Source organism: Culex pipiens, chromosome 3, assembly GCF_016801865.2.
Source record: "Culex pipiens pallens isolate TS chromosome 3, TS_CPP_V2, whole genome shotgun sequence".
Classification (NCBI taxonomy): domain Eukaryota; kingdom Metazoa; phylum Arthropoda; class Insecta; order Diptera; family Culicidae; genus Culex; species Culex pipiens.
The window spans coordinates 79,071,195-79,094,653 of NC_068939.1; the positions used below are offsets into that span (position 1 = coordinate 79,071,195).

General features: G+C 35.7%; 1 protein-coding gene across 2 annotated transcripts; it reads left to right on the plus strand.

Moving 5' to 3' along the window:
• Nucleotides 1–448: 448 nt before the first annotated feature.
• Nucleotides 449–17,291, plus strand: LOC120422640 (metal regulatory transcription factor 1-like). 2 transcript variants are annotated; one of them, XM_039586138.2, is made up of 6 exons: nucleotides 449–970; nucleotides 6,114–6,177; nucleotides 6,494–6,599; nucleotides 6,767–6,966; nucleotides 7,027–7,103; nucleotides 15,322–17,291. In XM_039586138.2, exons 1-6 carry the CDS (start codon nucleotides 642–644, stop codon nucleotides 16,589–16,591), a joined length of 2,046 nt encoding a protein of 681 aa, XP_039442072.1. In that variant the 5' UTR covers nucleotides 449–641; the 3' UTR covers nucleotides 16,592–17,291. The 2 variants fall into 2 exon arrangements, with proteins under 2 accessions (XP_039442072.1, XP_039442074.1); XM_039586140.2 differs by lacking the exon at nucleotides 6,114–6,177 and having other exon boundaries at nucleotides 831–970; nucleotides 15,322–16,933.
• Nucleotides 17,292–23,459: the final 6,168 nt, after the last annotated feature.

The window sequence follows — 23,459 nt, forward strand, 5'->3', positions numbered from 1 at the left end:
TTAAGTATGACTCCTAGACTACGCTAAAATGATTTAGAGTTTTCAAATCCAAGATGGCGGTGATGTAATATTGAAAAAATGCATTTTATTTTTTAATATTCACTCAACAACTCAAATTTGACTAAAACGGGGTCGTAGAACTCGAATTTTATGTCAAAATCAAGAAAATTAAAAAATACGAAAACATTTTTTTTGTTCGTGATTCGATTATCCGAAGTCCCATACGAACCCTCGGATAATCGAACTTCGGATAATCGAAACTTTGGATAATCGAGTCTGGACTGTATGTATTTTTATATTTCTAATGTAAAAAAATGGCAACAAATTTAAAACCAAACCGAAACTTTCATTGATTCCTTATTTTTAAACTCAGATAGCTAATTTAATAAATCCGCCAAAAAATCCGTGTTCCTGCCTAGCGCCTCCACCCAGCTGTCACGAGCACGTCCAAAACCTCCTCCTTCTGCTCCTTTTTCAACCAGCACGAACCATCACAACATCCAGCCAGTGAGTGAGTGGGCGAGTGTCATTCGTGCGGTCATTGTGGAAAGGTGAAAATATGGCGATATTCGTGCACGGACAGTGAAAATTTTCCAAACCCCCGTCGCGTGAAGAAAAGGAAAGTGGAAGGTTCCGCCACCATGAGCTATCAGATAACGCTGCAGGACTGTATCAACGACAGTACGACGACGTTCGACATCGATGCCTTCGACGTGATCCAGCAACAGGTCCCGCAGTACCTGGACGGGGATGGGGAAGAGGAGGACGACGACGAGGAAAAACCTTCCCATTTTGGTTGCGCCCAGCTGCTGGATCAGAGTGGAGGAGCGCCTGGTGCTTCAGCTGGTGAGACCAAACTGAAGGTGGTCCAAGTCGACGAAAGTGGTTCCGGCAAAAAGTCCAGCAGCAAAAACAGTGAAAATAGTATTCTGGTTAAATTTGAGAGTGTTGAAGAACAGGATGACGGAGGGTACTTATGAAGCGATTTTCTTCCTTCTTTTCAAAACCTATCTCTTTTGCTCTCTTGTTTTCCCCCCTATCCTAACTTTTCCATCCCCTTGAAAATACACACTTTTCTTTTTGAGTTTAACCTGCGCGCGCCGCCCCAAAAGACTCCGTCTGAATCGTTCTCTGTCTTCCCCCCTTAATCTTAGTGTGCTGGTCTCTTTTTAGTTTTTCTTTTTTTGCTGAACTCTACCAAAATCTCGTGTATCAGGTTCAAACACTAATTATGTCCACCCACACACCTGCGCCCACAACAAAGTGTGCGGCGAGCCGTTTTCTTCCCCCATATCTCCCACCCTTCTCCACATTCTCTTTTTTTTGTTTATGTTATCGCGCATGCTATGATGGTTGGGTTTTATTCCACCGAACGGCGACGATGAGTTAGATTATCTTTTCCTTCTTTCTGACGACACTTGAACACAGGCGGTGTCGGAGTCAGTGAATTTAAATTGAAAAAAAATAAGAATTGAAAATACTGTAAATTATAATGTACCACGCGTCTCCACTTTATTGTCGTGTGATTCAACGAATCGTGGAGACGCGCGGTGCATTTAAAATACTTTTTCGTGGGTTTTTGAAACCGCCTGGAGTCAGGGATATTCAAAAACACCAAAAAGCCTAAAATTGAAAATTTTATTATGAGGACCTTTTTTTTTTAAAAAAAAAAACTCCGGAAATCTCGGGTTAGTTTTCAAAGGGTACTAAGCGCCATTTGTAAACAGAGCGGATTCACGATCTATTCTCAATTTACAATTTCAATTATCAATTTCAAAAATGTTTTACATTGTCCATCTGCACGTCCTTTGCGAACTGAAGTGAAAAACTATGAAATTTTGATTTGTTTTAGAGAAAAAAACATATAATTTCAGAGGGTCATCATGGCTGTTACGACGTATTGCAAACTAATCAGAGAAATATTCTATTTTAAATAACGTTTCCAGTTAATTTGTACAACATTATAACAAACAGACATTGAACTTCAATATATTTTGGTCACAGGATTACACTGGAGGGAAAATTTATGGAAACGGTGAACATTTTGTCAGAGTTCGCCTGTTGAAAAGTTATTTGCTTGAATTGATTTCATTCTTTTTATAGTATTTGTAATATGTTTTGATGAAAACCAAAAATAATTTGAATTTTTTAATGCTGCTGAAAATTATAAATTTTCAAATAATTTTCCAAAATATTGAAAATCCAGAATAGTCGCAAATGGCTGAATTTCAAAACGTAGAATTTTGAAATAAAAGGACGGGTTTAGTTTTATTTGTCGAAATGAAGTAAATCAGAGTGAAAAGCCCAGTAATAATCATTACATTTTAGGCAGAAAATTCAATAATGAAATTAAGAGATTCATTTGTAAAAATAAAATTAAAGACAAGGATTCAAAAATATGAAAATAAACAGAAATTAAAATATATATATATTCACTAGGGTGGGTACGTTTTTCAAAAAGTTCTCGGATCAAGTTTTAGTATGGTTCCCCTTGTAGGGCATGCCCATAGGGACTTTCATGCCAAATATCAGCTCATTTGGTTGTAAACTGGCTGCGCGCATCAGGGTTAAAGTTTACATGGGAATTACTATGGGAAATTGGAACTTTTTGTTCAAACGCTCCTACAGGTCTGGGAAAATCACGCGCCAACTTCTGGTATGGTCAGGCCTATGGGGAATGGTCTGGAGAACATTTTTCCCGAAGAGAGCATATGGATTCGTTGTCCCTAGTCCCTGAAAAAGCATAAAATTTTCCTTAGCATGCTATGAAAGCTTGAGGCACACCGCGACGCCATACGTCAGGCAGCTACCACGTGGTTAAAACATTTGCAAAAAAATACAAATTTGCTATGCAAAGATTCTGAATTCGACTAAATAATATCAGGATCGCTCGAAATGATCATTTCCTAGTTAAAAAAAGGTTTGCAATTGAATATTCCAGCCGTTTCTCACCCACGTGGTAGCTGCCTGACGTATGGCGTCGCGCCCGTGAAGCCATTTCATCCGGCCCGCGACAGTTTTTCAAAATTGTTCTATGAACGGCCCTCAAAGACTGTTCATGAAATATTAAATAAATAAACTATGTGTCTATATTTAAAAAAACTTGAAATTTTTTTTTTTTTTTTTAGAATCAATCATTAAACTGAAAAATGGAGCACGAAAATAAGATTATCCATTTCATGAGAATGTGAAATATATGAAAAACATGGGTTTTTGTCTAAAAATGTGTCTTTTTACAGTTTTTATTGAGTTTACAAAAAAAAATCAGTTATTGATAAACTTGATATAAATTGATTTTAAAATTCAAATTAGTATGCTAAAATGACGTTTTTTCAGAACATCTTTTCAGTGATAAACTTGTGTTTGAAATAAAAGCATATAAACAATAAATTATTCAGACTGAAGAAAAAATAGCTGCAAATATTTTTAAAATATTCAAATGTTAAAATGAGGCAAGAAATCAGATAGCAAAAAATATATGACACATTCTCCAGTATATTTTTTTATAAACTTCAATAGTTAAAAGAAGTTCAAAGAACTAAACATGAAAACTACTCAATTCATTTTTTTCTACACGTTTTAAAATTTGTGTTTAAAATCATTTAAAATGTTTTACAAAATATATTCCAATAAAGGTGCACAACAACGCAAAAAGTGTTTTTTGTGTCATTACATTTGGATCCAAATTTTGCCCGCAGGGCCAAAAGGTTGGGCACCCCTGTTTTAAGTAAAAAGAAGTATGCAGTAATTTTTCTAGTTCCCCAGACTATGCCTCTATGCATTTTTTTTACAATTTAAATGATAATGGTGCCATTTTATAGCAGAAAATGTGAAAAAAACGCAAAAATTTGAAAAAGCGACTATAAAAACATGAAAAAAATAGATAGGCAAAATGTAATGCTAGGGGGAGGAAGAATAGGCCAAATACTACCAAAAACAAAGATAAACTAAACAAGATAAATGCAAATTAAAATACTAAAAATGAAACAAGAAAAACATAAAACAAGAGAAGTAAAGTTTTTGGGTAGAACAAAAGTTGCTCAAAATGACCTCCGGAACACGGAAAGAATAAAAAATTCTCACAAAAAAAAAATTGGGCAGTAGAGGGTTAACTATTTCACAATAAAACAAAAGCTTTGCCGAGCTACCGATTACGGGTATCGCCTTCAACGATGCCAGATTATTTCTCGGGAAATCTGTATTTTCTTAAAAATAAATCTGTATTTTATCTGTATCATGTCGAATTCGAAGCCATAGAAGACATTTTGAATTTTTTAACAGCAGATTTAAGCTTTTTAATCATATTAAAGCAAAATTCAGTTAAGGAGTGGCCGTGGCTGACTGGTTACGGTGTTCGCTTTGTAAGCGAATGGTCCTGGGTTCGATTCCCATCTGCTCCCAACGAGAAAGTACAGGAAATATAAATCTTGAAACTCTGAACATGAACGAAAAATCAAAGTCGCTCGAGTCGGGGTTCGATCCCCCGTCCTTTGGATCGGTAAGCAAAAATGCTAACCACTAGGCCATCGCGACTTGGTGATCTATAACTGGAATTAGAAATACTGTTACTACTATATACGCGCTGGGTCCTCGTCCATTTGACAAGGGTTCGGAAGTTCTTAATAACGTTTGAATCCGATTGGTGCAAACGTTCTTCAGGGCGGGGCTTGTCGAAAAAGCTGAAGTACCTCGCGCTCGGCTAGCCAGCGTAGAAATGGGTCACCGAAGCTCGGCAGAGTTAACACCTTCCAAATGCCTATGCGAGTTATTTGCATGTATAAAATGTAGATCTAAAAATACATGGAAACAACTCAATTTGTAAGAAGCGGCCGCGTGGTCCCGTTTGGTTGGTTGCACACACACGCACATTAAAGCAAAATTCAGTTACTAAATTGTTAATTTTTTTAAAAATAATCATTTAAAAAAAATCTGTAAATACAGATTTTTGTTATTTTTGAGATCGAAAAATCTGTCAAATACAGATTTATCTGTATATCTGGCATGGCTGATCGCCTTATAAGCGAAAGGTGATGGGTAAGATTCCTGTCTGGCTCGGCACGGTCAGATCCCTTCAAAGAGTAAATCTACTCACTGAGAATCCTGACCGGTAGGGAATGGGTTTCGACTATAGGTATTGAGTTCGATTCTCGTACCGGGATGACGAAGTAAAAAAAACCAAAAGCATAAAATTTATGAAATACTAAAATATTAAATATTTGAATATCTAAACTGTTCGTCAAAATTTCACTACGGAAAATCAAATCATGTAATTTTTATCTTTTCCAAAATTTGAGTTTTTTGTAAATATAAAATATGACTCCAAACATGCACAACAGTTATATGAGTTTCTGTAATTTGAGATGGTGGCTCAATTTAAGAATTTGACAAATTTAAGATATAAATAATTTAAGAAGTTGAGAAATTAATAATTTTAGAAATGAATTATTTAAAGAATTGCAAACTTGAAAATTTTAGAATTTAAGAAATTAAAATTTTTAGTCTTGGATTTCAATTTTTTTCTGAAATTTCGTTCGTATTTTTTAGTTTTTTCAGAATTGTTAATTTTTTTTCTAGCAGTTTAACCTTTTTGGCCAATCATTTTATGGGGTAATTTCAAAGAAAGCTGGAAATGTGGAAACTTTGGTTTCGGACGCTTTTATTGGAGTTAAATATTGGTGAAACATGAAATTTAGAGTCTGTCAAGGCAATAACAATGATTTAGTCAAAGTTTGTCAGCCCACACCTGGTAATCTGAAATGATATATTCAAAGTGTTAAAAATAGCATAACATCATTCAAAACGAGTATTTTTTGTTCATAATTCCGATAAGGTCATCATTCTCAAAAAAATCACTAGACAGTTATTTTCCCGTTTTGTTTTCCAACTAATCTCCCCACCTCCGTACAAGTGCTTCGTGTTGTTTGTTTTAGAAACGACCAAACTAATTAGTTTCAGCATAATCCATTGATATCTATTCTCTGCCAGCACTTCTGTTACTATTTTCCTATCGTAACTCTTATAATTTTTATTGGTCTCATACAAAAAATTGATTCAAAACACTCCGTTTTCCAATTACGTTTTTTTTATTCTCTCCACTTTATTCGAAACTGTAGTAATTATGAAAACAATACTCTAAACGAAGAAGGAGAGCCATCGCATGCTACTATCACAATCGAGGTACACACCATTGTAAAAAAAAAATACTAGATCTCTTTTGTTAGTTGAAAAAGAAAGTCGAACCAGTATTTTTTGTTGTTGTACATGTTTAACACTATCAGTACGTACTGTTAGGTCAGGACAATTTCATTTAGGACAAAACAAACAATATCAATACTCACACACAAACAACACAGGGACAATTGGTACAGATTCGTTAAAACAGTTTAAATGTAACACAAGCAAAATTCACGATTCGTTTGCTGGTAGAAGTTTGTTCTGTTAGTTGACTCCATGTGACGGCTATAGAACAAACTACAAAATGTTTTCGTTCCAGGGATCTGACGGTCAGGTGTTGGGCCGATATCGGTGCAACTACGAGAGATGCGACCGGAGTTACAGCACCGTTGGCAACCTGCGAACCCACATGAAGACTCATCGGGGTAAGTTTCCGGAGTACTATGCAGCTAAAGGCTCAATTTAAAAATTCACTTTCTATTTGAAACATGTCTTGCACCATAATGTAGGATTAGGGTAAATTTCATCAAAAGTTTTATTGTAATAATTACTGATTTGTTGAAAAACTTAAAAAATCTTGACAATATTCCAGGTGAGTACAAGTTTAAGTGCACCGAGGATGGCTGCAGCAAGGCCTTTCTCACCTCGTACAGCCAGAAGATCCACGTCCGTGTTCACACCAAAATCAAACCGTTTGTCTGTGCGGACAGTTCCTGCCGGAAGGCGTTCAACACGCGCTACCGGCTGCGGGCCCACGAGCGGCTGCACAACGGGGAGACGTTCAATTGTGAGGTTAGTTTCTTTTTTTAAGTTTATTAATGTTAAAATCTCATAGTTAGCTTTGTCTTGTAGGTTTGTTCCAAGTTTTTTACCACGCTGAGCGACCTCAAGAAGCACTCGCGAGTTCACACGCAGGAGAGGCCGTACAAGTAAGTTTTATGTATATTTAGAATCAAGGGTCCCGATTTTCGGTTCAAAGATTAGAAATCACTCACTCATCGCCGAACGAATCTTGCCGACTGGAGCACGCAACCATTCGCGAGCGAGCGCGACTGCCAGCTTCTCGGTCAATCGATTCACACAGCGATACAAATACTTCGTGAATTTCCCTACTCCGTCCATCGACCCGAGTCACAAACGAATATGCTCAGAGAGGAGAGAATCTAACAAAATACCAGCGCGGCGCTCTTTTGGCCTGCACTACCACAGTTTGCCGTAAATTTGTATTTGGCATGGTGGAAATTGCTGTCAAATGTGTCTTTGATGTTGTGTTGCAAAATTGCAACATATTTTTTATAACATTGATTTTAAGCAATTTAATAAATGATCAACACAAAGCCGATCGCAAACTACTTTGAACGACATATCGCAATTGGTCTCTCTGAGCCATTTGCTGTACTAGCCGATTTTAGGGGGAGAAAGAGTACAGAGCGGATTCGCTAATTCGAGTGGAACTGCATTCGAATGAGCGAATCTAAATTCGCTGATTGGAACAACTGACAGCTGTCAAAATCTTGAAACCACGTGTTCGGAAATTGCCGAACAATGGGTGTTGAAACGTTTTGACGGTTGAGTGCTTTTTAATTCGAATTAATTAATTAATTAGCGAGCAGGAATACATCAGAGCAGTTTTGCGTCGCGTTCGAATTGTGCTCAGGAGTGAATGAGTCTTTTTGGAGCAATCATGACCTGAAGGACCATTGGTGGTGGTAGATGTCTAATCAATTGAACACAATCTTAATGCAACAAAACAACAAATTACAAATTAAAATAAAATTATGACTGACTATCGAGAAAATTTAGATAGGGGAAATTCTCGTATGTCTGGCAGGTTAAGCACTCGCTCCTAACTCCATCCAATTTGCTGATTTTCACTATTTAAACAACTAATTTTGCAAAACTTTTGATAGAAACTTGCTTGCTCACTTCTCATTGAGCTATTTATCACTCGATTTCAGTTGATTTGAATGTCAAAGTTCTGACCTACCAACATTAGAGGCACGCTGGAATTAGATGCTGTTCCCCTATGTGCTCAAAGTTAGAATTTCAAATTTCGTAAAATCAAAATTTTTGACAATGAATTTTTAAGATTTCCATATTTTTTTTAATTTTTAAAGGTTTATGAATTTCGAAACTCAAAATATTTCAAAATATTTTTTTGAATATCTAATTTTTTAAAAATTATGTCATTTTTTAATTTTCTGTTCTTCTGTAAAATTTTTGGGAAATTGGACCAGCTTTCCTGTAAAATTATTTACGAGACTGAAAATTCAAATCTGTTATGTAAAAATGGCCAAAAACCACTAAAAACCATTTTTTTCATTTTTTTTAAACCGCTGTATTTTCACATGGATTAGACATAGAACAATGGTCAATATGGAGACTTTTATGTAAAATTGTCTGGGGAAGCGATTCCCACTATCGGTTTTTGAAAATTTTGACGTTTAGACCACTTTTCAAAAAAAAAGTTTTAGTAAATGATTTTCGTATTTTTTTAGGAGAGACATTCCATCCTGCATTTTTCGTGAGTCTTTTTTTCACATTTTAGGCTATTTTTACAAAAATATTGAACGAAAAAAAATCTTGACATCACCTTAAAATTCAACTTTTTAACTTAAAAATTGATAAATCTCATAAAAGTGGCGTGTAATTATCTTTCTTTTTTTCAGAAAGCTCGTCCAATTTCCTACAAGTTTGTCTTTGACCACTTTTTGATACGATGCAATGGCTTAGCGATTCAATAATTATTAGATTACAAAATAAAAATAAATATTTAAATAACTCACGCCCTTCTCAAATGTCATTTTTGAGTACAATTGGCTCCATATACACATAAAAATTCATAGATCTTAAAATTCTAAAAAAAAATAAAATTTGTATAATTTTTAAAGGTTTGCAAAACTTAAGAAATAAAAAACAAGATCATTTTAAATTTTTTAAAATATAGAAAAATAAAAATTTTCAAAAATTTAAATTACAAAAGAATAAGAAAAATACAGTTAAGACTCGATTATCCGAAGGCCTTGGAAAAAAATTACTTTGGATTATCGAATCACGAAAAAAATATATTTTTTTCGATTTCTTATTTTTGATTATCGAGTGCACTATGGTACATTGGGTGGCCAAGTTTCAAAAAAAAGACCTTCTCCAAATATTTTTTGGTATTTTTTTCTCGAAAGTAAACATTCTAACTAAGAAAAATCCAAATTTTCAAAGCTCTAAGTTTGTTCATTACGGAGATACGCAAGCTGAAAGTCAAAAAATGGAGTAAAAAACTAGCGTTTTTCGTAAAAAAGGCTGATTGTTTAATTTTAACATAGCTCAGCCATTTTACATTTTTTATTAGGACAATTATACATCGTTGGAAAGGTAATGAGATAAGCTTTGAAACTATTAATAGATAAAATGTTGTTTCCAAACCAAAAACTGAAGTTTTCATCGAATAACTGGAGCATTTTTTTGACAAAACTTATTTTTTTTGTGTTTGTTAATCGAGTACTTTTTTTGCTAACCGATGCTAAACATGAAACTAAGATCACTTGAAAGATTGGATCATAATCTAACATTGCTGAAATTTCCAGCCTGCGATTTTTTGCGTTTTCGGAGATATGCCATTTTGAACATTTACGTTTTATCAAAATTTGCTGCAATCTACATATGGGCCCGTTTATTTCACTTGCTTTGCTACCTACTTCGTGGGCATCGTCGCTTCAAAAATCAATACCTGGTTTCAAGAAGTTCGAAATGACTTTATTGGAATTTTCTGTTGCCTACATTTAAAATTGAGTACCTTAGTCAAAATAAGGTATTCGTACCGAACTTTCTCAAGCGAAACTGGAGAATCTCAGTTTGATACCGAAAAAAGTATTCAGCAAAATATTGACTTAGCATGATGAATTTCTGCGATCAATCCATGAAACTGATCCACATTTAAGTTCTATGTTGGTTAGTACAAAACATCATAAAAGTACCTTTAACATATCCTGAAGCCGTCAGAAACTCTATAATCAAATGAATTTTCATGAACAAGAACATTAGGATTAGTAAGAATATGTTTTGTATTTTATCGTTTTAATTCATAATTAATATTTTGAATAAAATTAATTTTTCTGTTATTTGATTTAACAATTAAAATTTTCACGACCGTTACAATTATTTTAGGTTACGTTTCGGCTTTCGGTCACTTGGTAAAATCAAACACCAGTTTGCTTTCTTCTCCGACGTTTCGGTTCATATAGAACCTTTTTCAAGGAATCTAAAATTTATTTGGTGGTAAAATTGGGCACAACATGATTACAAAGAATCTTACCGAAAAGAAGGTGCTTTTCGTCCGTTGGTGCTTTTCCAAGCACTCAACTGTCAGGTGGTGGGGAAATACTAATAAAGGGTAAATTTTAATTAGCCAAAATTAGCATCACTTTTGTTTCTGTGTACTCACACGCTTGCGAGTCTGGCCACTCTCCAAGATTCGCTCGTCCCATGGAGATTTCGACTCGAACCACAATACGGTAGCACCAGAAAATTATCACACTTCTCATTCGGCGCGCCAACTTTTTAAGATGGCAGTACAAGTGAAAAAAAAAAAACGACTATTGTGTGTGTTTTGTAAACATTATGTGTTAGTATGTGTGTTGTCCCTACTGTTTGTGTTGTTTTTATTTGGTTTGTTTTGGTTAGTATTCCTTTTTGTTTTGATGTTTTTAATTTCATGTAAAATTCCAGCATATGCAGCATGTAGGTTGTCCGTGTCCGTCCGTTTGTTCACTGTTTTGTCTGTGTTTTTTATGTGACAACTCTCCAAGATTGGCAGATTACTCGATTTCATTGAGCGATCTACTATTTTGACGGAGTCAATCCCGATAGAGTGTTCCATAGCTGTTGCGTGTTGAACCAATGCTGATTTTTCCTTCGCCCAGCTGATCTGTGGATCAGTGTTTGTGTTTGATCTCCGATCAAAAACACCGTAAGAAAACATCTCGCTGCTAATGACTATCCCAGGTCGTTAATCAGTCGGGTGCTGAACAGACTAGGACAAACACAACAGATTCCAGCACAAGAGGGAGCAACAACGGCAACAACACAGCAAGAGACGGTTACAGCTATGGAAGAGAGTGGGAATGAAGTAACAACAAAAACATTCTACTCTCTCACCAATATCGTTGGACTTACACAACAGATAACCAAAACACTGCAGAAGGAATATCCAACCGTACACATTGCTACAAAGAACACCAAAACAGTCAACACACTGCTGCCACTAGTGAAAGACAAAACACCAATACAAGAGCAAAGCAACGTGATCTACAGCATCCCGTGTAGTGATTGCGATGCATGCTACATTGGGCTCACAACAACAAAGCTGAAACAGAGGATGTCCGGACACAAAACGGACATCAAGAGGATACAAACACTGAGACAGCAGGGCTACACAAACACTGATCCACAGATCAGCTGGGCGAAGGAAAAATCAGCATTGGTTCAACACGCAACAGCTATGGAACACTCTATCGGGATTGACTCCGTCAAAATAGTAGATCGCTCAATGAAATCGAGTAATCTGCCAATCTTGGAGAGTTCAGTAACAACATTTCAAAAGGGCGAAACCTACGATCCTGCCATTTCGGGAAAATCAACATTCAAAATTTTGCAATTCCGATCAATTCCTATTTCCACAAAAAAGCATGAAAACCATCAATTTTGTCAAAACGTAATAGAAAATAGCAATAATTTCATCATAGAGAGCAATTTGAAATTAATTAAGGTGTTTTTGCTATTAAAAATTGAGAAAAACAAATTACGCCTTTTTGAAGAGCGTGCCTCCATTTTCGCCCCCCCGTATTCGCCACCCACTCAACCAAAACAACGGTTTAGCCCGTCAGGTTACGCCGCAAAGCAAAAGTAAACAACAGATTCGCCCTTTTGTTTTTTGTTCATTTTTCGGGTTTTTAAAGAAAAAAGTGGTGAAACAACTATTTTATCATTGTGAAACGTTACAGTCAGTGATAATACAGTGATATTTGCAACCTCAGTGATAAAAAATTGGTCTAGAAAGCCTTCAGAAGGAGTCCGATTCAGGCCAAGAATCGTTGAGCCAGGATACACCGTAAGTAGCAAGTTGGTTTGACGATGTGGTCTATATTGAAGTGACGTTCCTTGGGGTGTCCCCGCCGGAAGTGGGAGACATGGCACCTGACGACTAGGCCACCCCGGGACACCATCCTCACGGAGAAAAAAGAGTTCCCAAAATCGTGAACAAGCGTTCATGAAAATGGGAACCACGAACAAAGTGTTCAAATTCCATGGTACGATTTTGAAAAACGTACCATGAAATTTGAACACTTTGTTCGTGGTTCCCATTTTCATGAACGCTTGTTCACGATTTTGGGAACTCTTTTTTCTCCGTGCTGCCTTCTCTATCTTTGCATAGCTTCAATGGTTACGGAGGCGATGATTTTGTCAGCATTCCTCCTAAACCTCCCTACACTAACTTTTTGTCCTGCAACAGAATCCCCGGATGTTCCAAGAACCGGTAAATTATGGACCTTCATATCTAGATTGTGAATCCAGACCAGATCCGATACTACAATAATTGAAATTAAAAAGTTATGTATTTAGGATCATACAAATCTGTGTTTGTTGTGGAATTGTGGTCAGAGACATCAGAAACATACATTTTGATCCATTTTGAGGATTGTCAGGTTAAAATTCACTAAATTATAACGAAAATTTAGTGTTTCTAAATATACGTCGGAACTTGCAGAAAACACTACATTCGCCCCTCGTGATTGGGTGAAAACACAAGGGCGAAAACTCAATTTGGTTTGTTTTGATTGATGTTGTTGATTAGCCCTTTTGTTTTTTGCTTGTAAAACTACGTATTTTCGGAATTTTGTGATGATGGAGGGTGTTTTAGGATCAGTTTTGTTCGCTTTATATGATTCTGACAAAAACTCAGTTTGTTTACATCTGAGAGTTTCGCCCTATTGAAAAGTTGTTACTGAGTTATCACATAAAAAACACAGACAAAACAGTGAACAAACGGACGGACACGGACAACCTACATGCTGCATATGCTGGAATTTTACATGAAATTAAAAACATCAAAACAAAAAGGAATACTAACCAAAACAAACCAAATAAAAACAACACAAACAGTAGGGACAACACACATACTAACACATAATGTTTACAAAACACACACAATAGTCGTTTTTTTTTTTTCACTTGTACTGCCATCTTAAAAAGTTGGCGCGCCGAATGAGAAGTGTGATAATTTTCTGGTGCTACCGTATTGTGGTTCGAGTCGAAATCTCCATGGGACGAGCGAATCTTGGAGAGTGGCCAGACTCGCAAGCGTGTGAGTACACGGAAACAAAAGTGATGCTAATTTTGGCTAATTAAAATTTACCCTTTATTAGTATTTCCCCACCACCTGACAGTTGAGTGCTTGGAAAAGCACCAACGGACGAAAAGCACCTTCTTTTCGGTAAGATTCTTTGTAATCATGTTGTGCCCAATTTTACCACCAAATAAATTTTAGATTCCTTGAAAAAGGTTCTATATGAACCGAAACGTCGGAGAAGAAAGCAAACTGGTGTTTGATTTTACCAAGTGACCGAAAATTAAAATTTTCGCAATTTATGCCCGTAAGGGTGGGGGCGGTGGGTCTCAAGTTATATGGCATGGACTCACAAAAAGAAACACACAGCAGTAAATAATAAATATTTGACTTAAAATGGATTTATTACGCTTAACAAAATTTTGTTGGAGGGGAGGAGGAGAGGGGGCGGGGTGAAAGAAAATGGAGGGAGGGGTTGTGTCCTTAAAGTGGGGATGTATTAGCTTATCCATAATTTAATAATATAAACTTGCAATAAAATATATACGCAATTCTTTTGCACTTGCAAATGTTTGAAAAGACTATTTATTATAAACAATCCACTATTGAAAAACATGAAAAGTCATAAAAATCGACGTATATCATTTCAATACCATACAATTACCCAAATTTGTATGAAAAAACATTTAAAAAGCAAAAAAAATAATTTGGCCGCCTGTTTGTATGGAGTTGGCCCATAGTGGAGTGTAAGTATGGCCCATACACTACTCTGAAATCATTTAGAATTTTTAAGTCCAAGATGGCGGGCAAAATAGAGTTGGTAACATAATGAAAAAATGCATGTTTTATTTTGAAATGCAGTCAAATATTCATTTGTTTTTAGTAATGGGAGAATTTGATGTTAAGAGTGATAAAATAAAATTTCCTGTGTCACACTTTTCAAATATAATTTCCCGTTAAGTTCTGTTAAAAAGAATTTACATAATTATTTGCAAAATAACGTTGCAGAGTCTCAAAAAGTGCTTAAAACAACATTACTGTTTAGTTCCTGAAAATGTTATCATATTATTTATAAATTTATAAAAAATATTTTTTGTCATCACATTTTTTCCTGTTTGTACTTTTTTTTATTTCATGGTGGTAAAAACTGTCGCAACTTAGCTGAAAAAGAGACAAACATTGCAAAACATGTTTGAATAAGTTTTCGTTTGAGTTTTGCCAAGAAAAAAGGTGCAGGTGGTTATGTTACTCATGACCAATATGACAAAGAACTTTGCACAAAGCTCTTATACGAAGTATCGATTAACCGCAGTTCGATTATACGAAGGTTTGTATGAGACTCCGGATTATGGTTGTTTGCCTTAAAAATTATCGAATGCATTTTCTCAACATTTCATCATGGGTTTAAAATTTCTTGATCACTTTAAAGTAATTTAAGGGTCAAGATCATGGTTTTATAACCATGTTGCCAAAAATCAAACGGTTAGATCAATGTTTTCCCGGGGGAAGCTTTGGCTTTATAGAGTGAATATTTTGAAAAACAATGTTAAAATGATATCACGTTTAAATTGGTAAAAACTTGTAAGATAATTCAAATTCAATTTATGATAATACGAAAAATAAATTTTGGAATAACAATCAATGCTTTGAGATTTTCTAGGTTATTTATTTTTTTCACATTTCGTGAAATATTCAATTTTTGAGCATGAAAATGTCTAAACCTCGTTAAAGAGTTAAAAGGTCAATACAAAAAAAAAACAAATTTGATGTCACTCTCTATCACACATCTCGTTTTCCTAACTTCCCAGATGCAAGGAGGACAAGTGCGGCAAGGCGTTCACCGCGTCGCATCACCTGAAAACGCACATTCGGACCCATTCGGGCGAGCGCCCATTTTCCTGCGCCATCGACGATTGCCACAAGGCGTTTAGCACGCCACACAGCCTCAAATCGCACACCAAAACCCACGAGCGGAAGAAATCGTCCAAATCAACGAACAAACAGCGCAAGGCCAAGGTGGTGGATGAGTTCTCGGAACCGACCGTCAAGGAGGAGTACAAACTCAGCTGTAGCGATGGCCAATCCGATGGGGATGAGTTGGTGGATGAATCGCCGCAGGTCAGCCAACCGGAAGCGGTTTTTAACTTGGTTGACTTTCACGAGTCTAAAGCTCTGGAGATGGCGCTGGCTTCCGAGGAAGAGTTCAACGCTCCGTGGGTGGACATTTCGGTGCTGGGGACGAAACCGCTGGCTTTGGATCCGGTGACGTCTTCTTGTGTGGCGTTGCCGACCAGCGTTCCGTCGTATGTGGATTTGCCATTCAATGTGAACGTGGCGGACTTTGTCGAGGAGGTTGATCCTGTGGCCAGCGCCGGCGAGGAGCTTTTCCTCGATAGCTACGACTACGACGAGAATCTGATGGAGGAAAATGCCCGCAAGGAGATCGACGAGGCGATCCAGATCAGCGAGCAGAACGTGGCCAAGCAGGAACAGCAGGACACGGACAACATCCTGAACGAGCTGTTCATGGAGGGACTGCTGCCGGCGGCGACGACGATCACCACGGAAGTCCAGCAGCAGGACGGCAACAACAACAACGTCAGCGTATTCACGGAACCACCCATCAAGACCACCCTCAAGGACATTACGGCAGACGCGGACATTTGTCGCTGCGTCAACTGCCAGTGCGATCCTAACCACGGTTGCGTCGGCGGCTGTGGACCGGAGAACCCATGCCGTCCGAACCATCACCACGAACCACCACCCACCACCTTCCCAAATCTCTTCCACCAAAGCAATCAAACCGTACCACCGCCACCTCCACCGGCAGCCAAGACCGGTTGTTGCGGCGGAACCGCAGCCAAAAAGCCCCCGGAACCGTCCTCCCCGCTGGATCTGTTCACGAACCTGCTGCGGCAGCAGGGCTGCAGCTGCAGTGGTCCCACCGAGGGTGTCGCCAAGGGGTGCTGCGTCGTGATCTGCCTGAAGACGCTGGAAACGCTCAAGCAGGTGCTGACGCAGCAGCCGAACCTGGTTCGGTGTCACAGCGGCGGCGTCGGCAGTGCCATAGCCAATTAGCGAGTCCAAAAACCGAAACACGTGTGTGCCATTACGAGCGTGATGCTAATCGCGGGAAGATCCAGTCAGGTAGAGTTAAGATGTTTATGTTTGTTATAGTTTTTGTTTTGTAATTTTATGTTTGAGACCACTGTTCTATGATCTTTGAACGAAAATTTTCTCGATCATCCTTGTGCTCCCGATCTTGAGCTCCTTAACAGTCTTAGTTACGTCCTTGTGACCCATCATCATTTTTTAAGTGATTCGTGACAAAGCGAATCGTTCGACTTCCCTACGTCATCTTGACTTTAATAAGGTCAACGCAAAGTCATTCACACAGTTATTTGTTAAAGAGTTAAAGTTTAAAGTTTCTGTCCAGTTGTTGTGAAGTTTACCAAGACAGCTACAAAAAAAATCACTCCATGTTACCGCCACACTCTTTTTGATTTCTCGATAGAAACACATTCTCGCAGAGCACGTTCGTTTGACATTCTACCGAAATTCTGATCACCTTTCCCATGATTGTTTTCAAATGATTGCTGTCATCGAGTAACACTGCACGGCAAACATTTTGCCGCCGAGTTATAATGTTCTGAAAACAAAAATGAAATATTACTTTCACTTTTTTTATTCAGTTTTTAAAGCAAAATCAAATTTGCAATCGAAAAACACCTTTACAAATTTTTGATGAAATGCACTGCCGTTCTACGCATAATTATCCCATGTCATTTTTTGACGATTTTGACCTTTTGACATTTTTAAATTTAGTTTATCGTATACTTTTCGAAAAACCCATAAGCCCGTTGCAAATATTTAAAAAAGTTTTTGTCCCTCGGCCCTGGCCGAGGTCAAGGGGGGGGCAAAAAAATAAAAAAATATAAAAATTTAAATAACAAGCCATAGTCTTCACATTTAAATGAAAAAAGTGTTTTAAAATGCATTTTACACTAGTTCAGTTGTTTTGCAATCATTAGTTTTCAAAAAATCTAAGATCTGACAAAAACAAAAATTTTATCGAAAAAAAAGATTTTGCATTGAAAATTTTCAAAAAATCTTAAGATTTTTTAATAAACCCAAACATGCTAAAAATGATTTTAAACGCAGGAGAATGTATTATCGCGGGCGTTAATAATTAGAGTTCACGCGCGGTGATACGACCGCAAGATAATGGTCGCATGACAGCCGCATGACAACCGCAGAACAAATTTTTGGCTGTTGTCAAAGGTTGCCTTGAGTTTTCAGCTGACTTTTTGGAAAATATTCAAAATAAACCAAGTTGACAGCCAAATCAACGCAGAATTTCAGTTCAACTTGCTGATCTTTACACTGCGGTAGTTAGGCGGCAATAATCTCCAGTCACTCACAGCGATGGAGAAACGTGATTTTATCTCGCAATAAGCAATATTTTAATTTGATTTAAGCTGGTTGCACTTGAATTTTCATTGAAATTTTGAAGTTTATTGTAAAATTTTTTTTTTGCCCCCTGATTTTTCGGGCCAATTTTGAAGGGGGGGGGGGGGTGACAAAAACTTTTAAAAATATTTGTACCAGCCTAAAATCTAGTACTTTGTTCGGAAACTCATCAAAAACAACACGAAGTCTGTTTGTCCCATTGTTGCACTTGTACGCATAATTGTCCCACAAAGTATTTTCTTTCACGGAATCATTAGTTATACGATTTGTGAATTTTTATGATCTCTTCGAAAAAAAAAATATTGAAAAAAAGTTGAATCAAGATTAACAGGGCAAATTATTCAATATTACGCTCATTTGAAATGTTAGTCTTGTTTTCAAAATTTTCTAATTTTTTTTTCGAGATTTTTATTAAATTTCACAAATTTTCCATTTTTCAAAACGGTCAAATATTAAATATTACGCTCATTTAACATGTTAGTCTTGATTTAAAATGTTTAAAAAAAAAATTTCGGAAAGGTCATAAAATTTCACAAATTGTTTTTTTTTTAATTTTGTGATCTCTTTGAAAAAATATTTTGGAAATGTTGGCAAAACCGCTCAAACTTAAATTTAGGATTCTGGAAAAATGGCTTTTCATTTTAAAATTGCGTTTATTTTTGCAACAATTGAACTTATGCTGATATTTTATTCGGAGAAAATATTCTGTGAACTCTTTTCTACATTCTGATTTAATCGATTAAGTCTTTAAACACTAAAGTTTGATCGGACAAATGGATTTATTTTTTCATTTACTTTTGGGAAATTGCAATATTTTTTTTGGAAACTCAATAAATTATATTAATAACAAAAATCCATCTTTCAAAAAACCGAAGTTTAAAAAAGAACCGCGGTTCTTTTTTTGGGAGCCACGGTTCGTTCGCGTAAATTTGCGTAAAAGAGGTTTTGGGTGACTCACCACACAAATCCTTCGGACGCCTAGAAATGAGCAGAAACTTGCAACAGAGCCCACAAAAGACCCGGGGGTCGTTAAAGTGGATTGCTTTGCTTTTTTTGGTTCGTTCGCTCTTTTCAGTGAACCGGCTCTTTGAGCGGCTCACTCTTTTTTGCCCACCTCTAGTTGGAACCATGACTATCATTTCAGTAGAGCCAAATATTCAATATAACGCCCTTTTGAAGTATTAGTCTTGATTCTAAAATTTTCAAAACATTCATTTCAAAGAGATCATATATTTTTTTACAAATGTTTCATTTATTATATTAAAAATTGGACCATTTGTTACTAAGATATTGGCAATAGAAAATGGAAGGCTGTTTGTGAGACGATTCTATGACAATTTCCGGAATTCCATTTCCCGGAATGGACGTTTTCCGGAATGGACATTATCCGGAATGGACGTTTTCCGGAATGGACGTTATCCGGAATGGACAGTATCCGGAATGGACGTTATCCGGAATGAAATTTCCCGGAATGGACGTTTCCCGGAATGGACATTTCCCGGATTTTTTTTTTATATTACCTGATATGAGAATGAATGGAATCTTGCCTACTCACTTACTTGTGGTTAAGAATTACTTAGTTTGTACTCCGTTGGTTTTGACAACAATATGAATATAAATACATGAATGATAAAAAGAAAGTGAAATGTTCGAACATGAACAATAGAAGCAAGTGTTGACTATTGAAACAATACTTTATCAACCACCACGAGATGTAACAATGTAGATCGATAGATATTAGATGTTTTTTACATTCTTTCAATTCTTCCATTTTTTTCCTTTCTTTTGTTAATCATTTGACTTATGTGACTAAATTCTACCATATTTTACTATAAAGCAGAATGATTATTTTCAAAGAAGGGAAAACCTCAAGAAAATAAAAAGCTTTTCAGAAAATCAATGTGTAATGTGTCCAGTCAAGAAAATAAATAGCTTGAGTGTATTTTTAAAGAATGAAAAACCTCAAGGAAAAATACATTATACATTGATTTTCTGAAAAGCTTTTTTTTATCTTGAGATTTTCCCTTCTTTAAAAATACACGTTCTTTCATCAAAGTAATGGGATTTTATGTAAGAATTATCCCTTCTTTTGTTAATTCTACTAAATTTCAACTAGTTTTTGTTAAGGAACTCTGCACTATAAAGAAGAATGTGTTTTTTTTAAGAAGGGAAATCCTCTAGAAAAAAAAGCTTTCAGAAAATCAATGCATAATGTATATTTTCTTGAGGTTTTCCCTTTTTTAAAAATACACGATCTTTAATCGATGTGATGGAATTTCGTGTAAGGGATTTCCCTTCTTGTGTTATTCAGTTGACTTTTGTGACTAAATTCTACCAAATTTTATTATAAAGCAGAATGTTTTTTTTCAAAGAAGGGAAAACCTCTAGTAAATAAACAGCTTTTCAGAAAATCAATTTATAATGTGTACTTCCTTGAGGTTTTTCATTCTTTAAAAATACACTCAAGCTATAAATTTTCTTGGGGTTTTCCCTTCTTTGAAAATAATCACCCTGCTTTATAGTAAAATTTGGTAGAATTTGGTCACAATAGTGACCTGATTTACACAAGAAGGGAAATCTCTTACACGAAATTCGATCACATCGATTAAAGATCGTGTATTTTTAAAGAAGGGAAAACCTCACGAAAATATACATTATACATTGATTTTCTGAAAAGCTTTTCATGTCTGCCTGTGTGAATCAAACGGACCGCGCACTGGACTCACAATCGAGAGGTCACCGGTTCGAATCCCGAGGCAGACGCAAAATGTTGAAAAATAGGTTTTGGGCACCTATGCTTATGATTTTCTGAAAAGCTTTTCATTTTTCTTCTTTGAAAATAAACATTCTGCTTTATAATAAAATTTGGTAGAATTTAGTCACAAAAGTCAACCGATTAACACAAGAAGGGAAATTCCTTACACGAAATTCCATCACATCGATTAAAGATCGTGTATTTTTAAAGAAGGGAAAACCTCAAGAAAATATACATTATGCATTGATTTTCTGAAAGCTTTTTTTTCTAGAGGATTTCCCTTCTTTAAAAAAACACATTCTTCTTTATAGTGCAGAGTTCCTTAACAAAAACTAGTTGAAATTTAGTAGAATTAACAAAAGAAGGGATAATTCTTACATAAAATCCCATTACTTTGATGAAAGAACGTGTATTTTTAAAGAAGGGAAAATCTCAAGATAAAAAAAAGCTTTTCAGAAAATCAATGTATAATGTATTTTTCCTTGAGGTTTTTCATTCTTTAAAAATACACTCAAGCTATTTATTTTCTTGACTGGACACATTACACATTGATTTTCTGAAAAGCTTTTTATTTTCTTGAGGTTTTCCCTTCTTTGAAAATAATCATTCTGCTTTATAGTAAAATATGGTAGAATTTAGTCACATAAGTCAAATGATTAACAAAAGAAGGGAAAATTCTTACATAACAACACATTGAAAGAATGTAAAAAACATCTAATATCTATCGATCTACATTGTTACATCTCGTGGTGGTTGATAAAGTATTGTTTCAATAGTCAACACTTGCTTCTATTGTTCATGTCCGAACATTTCACTTTCTTTTTATCATTCATGTATTTATATTCATATTGTTGTCAAAACCAACGGAGTACAAACTAAATAATTCTTAACCACAAGTAAGTGAGTAGGCAAGATTCCATTCATTCTCATATCAGGTAATATAAAAAAAAAATCCGGGAAATGTCCATTCCGGGAAACGTCCATTCCGGGAAATTTCATTCCGGATAACGTCCATTCCGGATACTGTCCATTCCGGATAACGTCCATTCCGGAAAACGTCCATTCCGGATAATGTCCATTCCGGAAAACGTCCATTCCGGGAAATGGAATTCCGGAAATTGTCATAGAATCTTGTGAGACTTTGAAAACTATAATTTTCCTGTTTGTTTTAGCAATCAGAGGTCCAATAAACTTCAAAATTTCTAAACAGAAATTTCAGAAAATTTTCTGGACTATTCGAAAAAAATATGTTCAGAAATTTACACTTATGGGCGCTGTTTTAAAAATTCGCAAAACTGCAAATTTTCAGTAAAAATCAAATTTTATCAAAATTTCTGAAAAGTATAATTTTTGTTAAAAATGTATTAAAAAATTGAGTAAGTTTTTATTTTATTTTTTCAAAAAATCATAACTCAATGGCAAAATTTTTGCCCCTTTATGGCTCAAAAGTTACAAGGTTTTGTCCCCTAAAATATATAAAAAAAATCTATAATAAAAGAAAAACAGATTTTGGGAAAATTAATTTTAGTAAAATAAAAAAAAACTTGCTTTAAAAATGGACAATTTTGTTTTCAGTGTGCCTATTTTCTATAGTCTTCTCTTCTCGATCAAAACATTTCTTCAAAAGAGACAGACTTTCGAATATTTACAAAACAATTTTCGTATGGCCACTGTTCATCGGACAGCTGCAAACTTTGTATGGAGACTTGTGTGGGTTAACCAATGACACAAAATGACCCAATTAAAATAAAAAAAAATCAATTTGAATCCTCAGGTAGGCTTGCTGACCAATCACAAAAATGTTTCTGTAGATACATCAAAATTACGTTAATCAAAAACTAAAGAGCCAAAATCGAAATATCGACAAATCGTTATGTAGAAGCTATTAAATTTTCAGCCCAATTGGGTCCTAAAATGAAGCTTAGGTTGCTGATATTATTGTTCACAGCGATAAAGCTTATTTTTCTGAGTACAATGATCCTTTGTACGACCACAAAGAGTTTAGAATGGATTTTTAAATCAATTTTGAAAAATTAACCTCGCGATCCTTCTTGACAGAAAAGGTGCTACTTGACAGCTCTTTTCAAGGGAACCATAGTTGATCCATCGAAAAAATGTTGTATTGCTAATTTTTTTTTTGCGTTAAAATGAAAAAAAAGTGATCAGAAATGGTTTTTAATCGTGTTATCTACCGTTGTACATAAAAAATTTACATAGGGCTTTAGTACCCAATTGAACTATTTTTCAAACAAAAAAAAATGTTTAGATCACAGACAAAAACTAAAAAAAATTTGACTGTGATTTACACGCCTGTGTGCCTTCCAAGTAGAGATGCTATGAAAACGGGTTTTGCGCAGCCCTTTAAAAAAAATCTTTTGAAAACTTATCTTTCAACAAAAAAATATTCGATTCTCTTTTATCCAGTTCTGCGAACAGTGGTCAATATGTTATGTTTTGTTTAGGTTTCGCAAACTATTTGTATTGTATACTCTGCAACGCAACTCCTCTTCTGTTTTATGTTTTATTTTTAGGTTAACTTTTAAAGTATGTACACTGCCGTTCTACGCATAATTGTCCCATGTTCAAAAAAGTGCAACTGAGAAAAACGCGATTGAAATTTTTCGTCAGTTTTTTGTGTTTCTACGCATAATTGTCCCGTGGGTCCCTATTCACCCCATAAGTCCCTAATCATCCTAGTTAGCAGTTTATCACTCTTATTTG

Bases quoted from the DNA above. Each gene is read 5' to 3' on its own strand.
- LOC120422640 (XM_039586138.2), top strand. From the start codon at position 642: ATGAGCTATCAGATAACGCTGCAGGACTGTATCAACGACAGTACGACG. The intron at 6,178-6,493 runs GTACACACCATT...TTTTCGTTCCAG, and splicing joins ATGCTACTATCACAATCGAG to GGATCTGACGGTCAGGTGTT. The intron at 6,600-6,766 runs GTAAGTTTCCGG...ACAATATTCCAG, and splicing joins CCACATGAAGACTCATCGGG to GTGAGTACAAGTTTAAGTGC.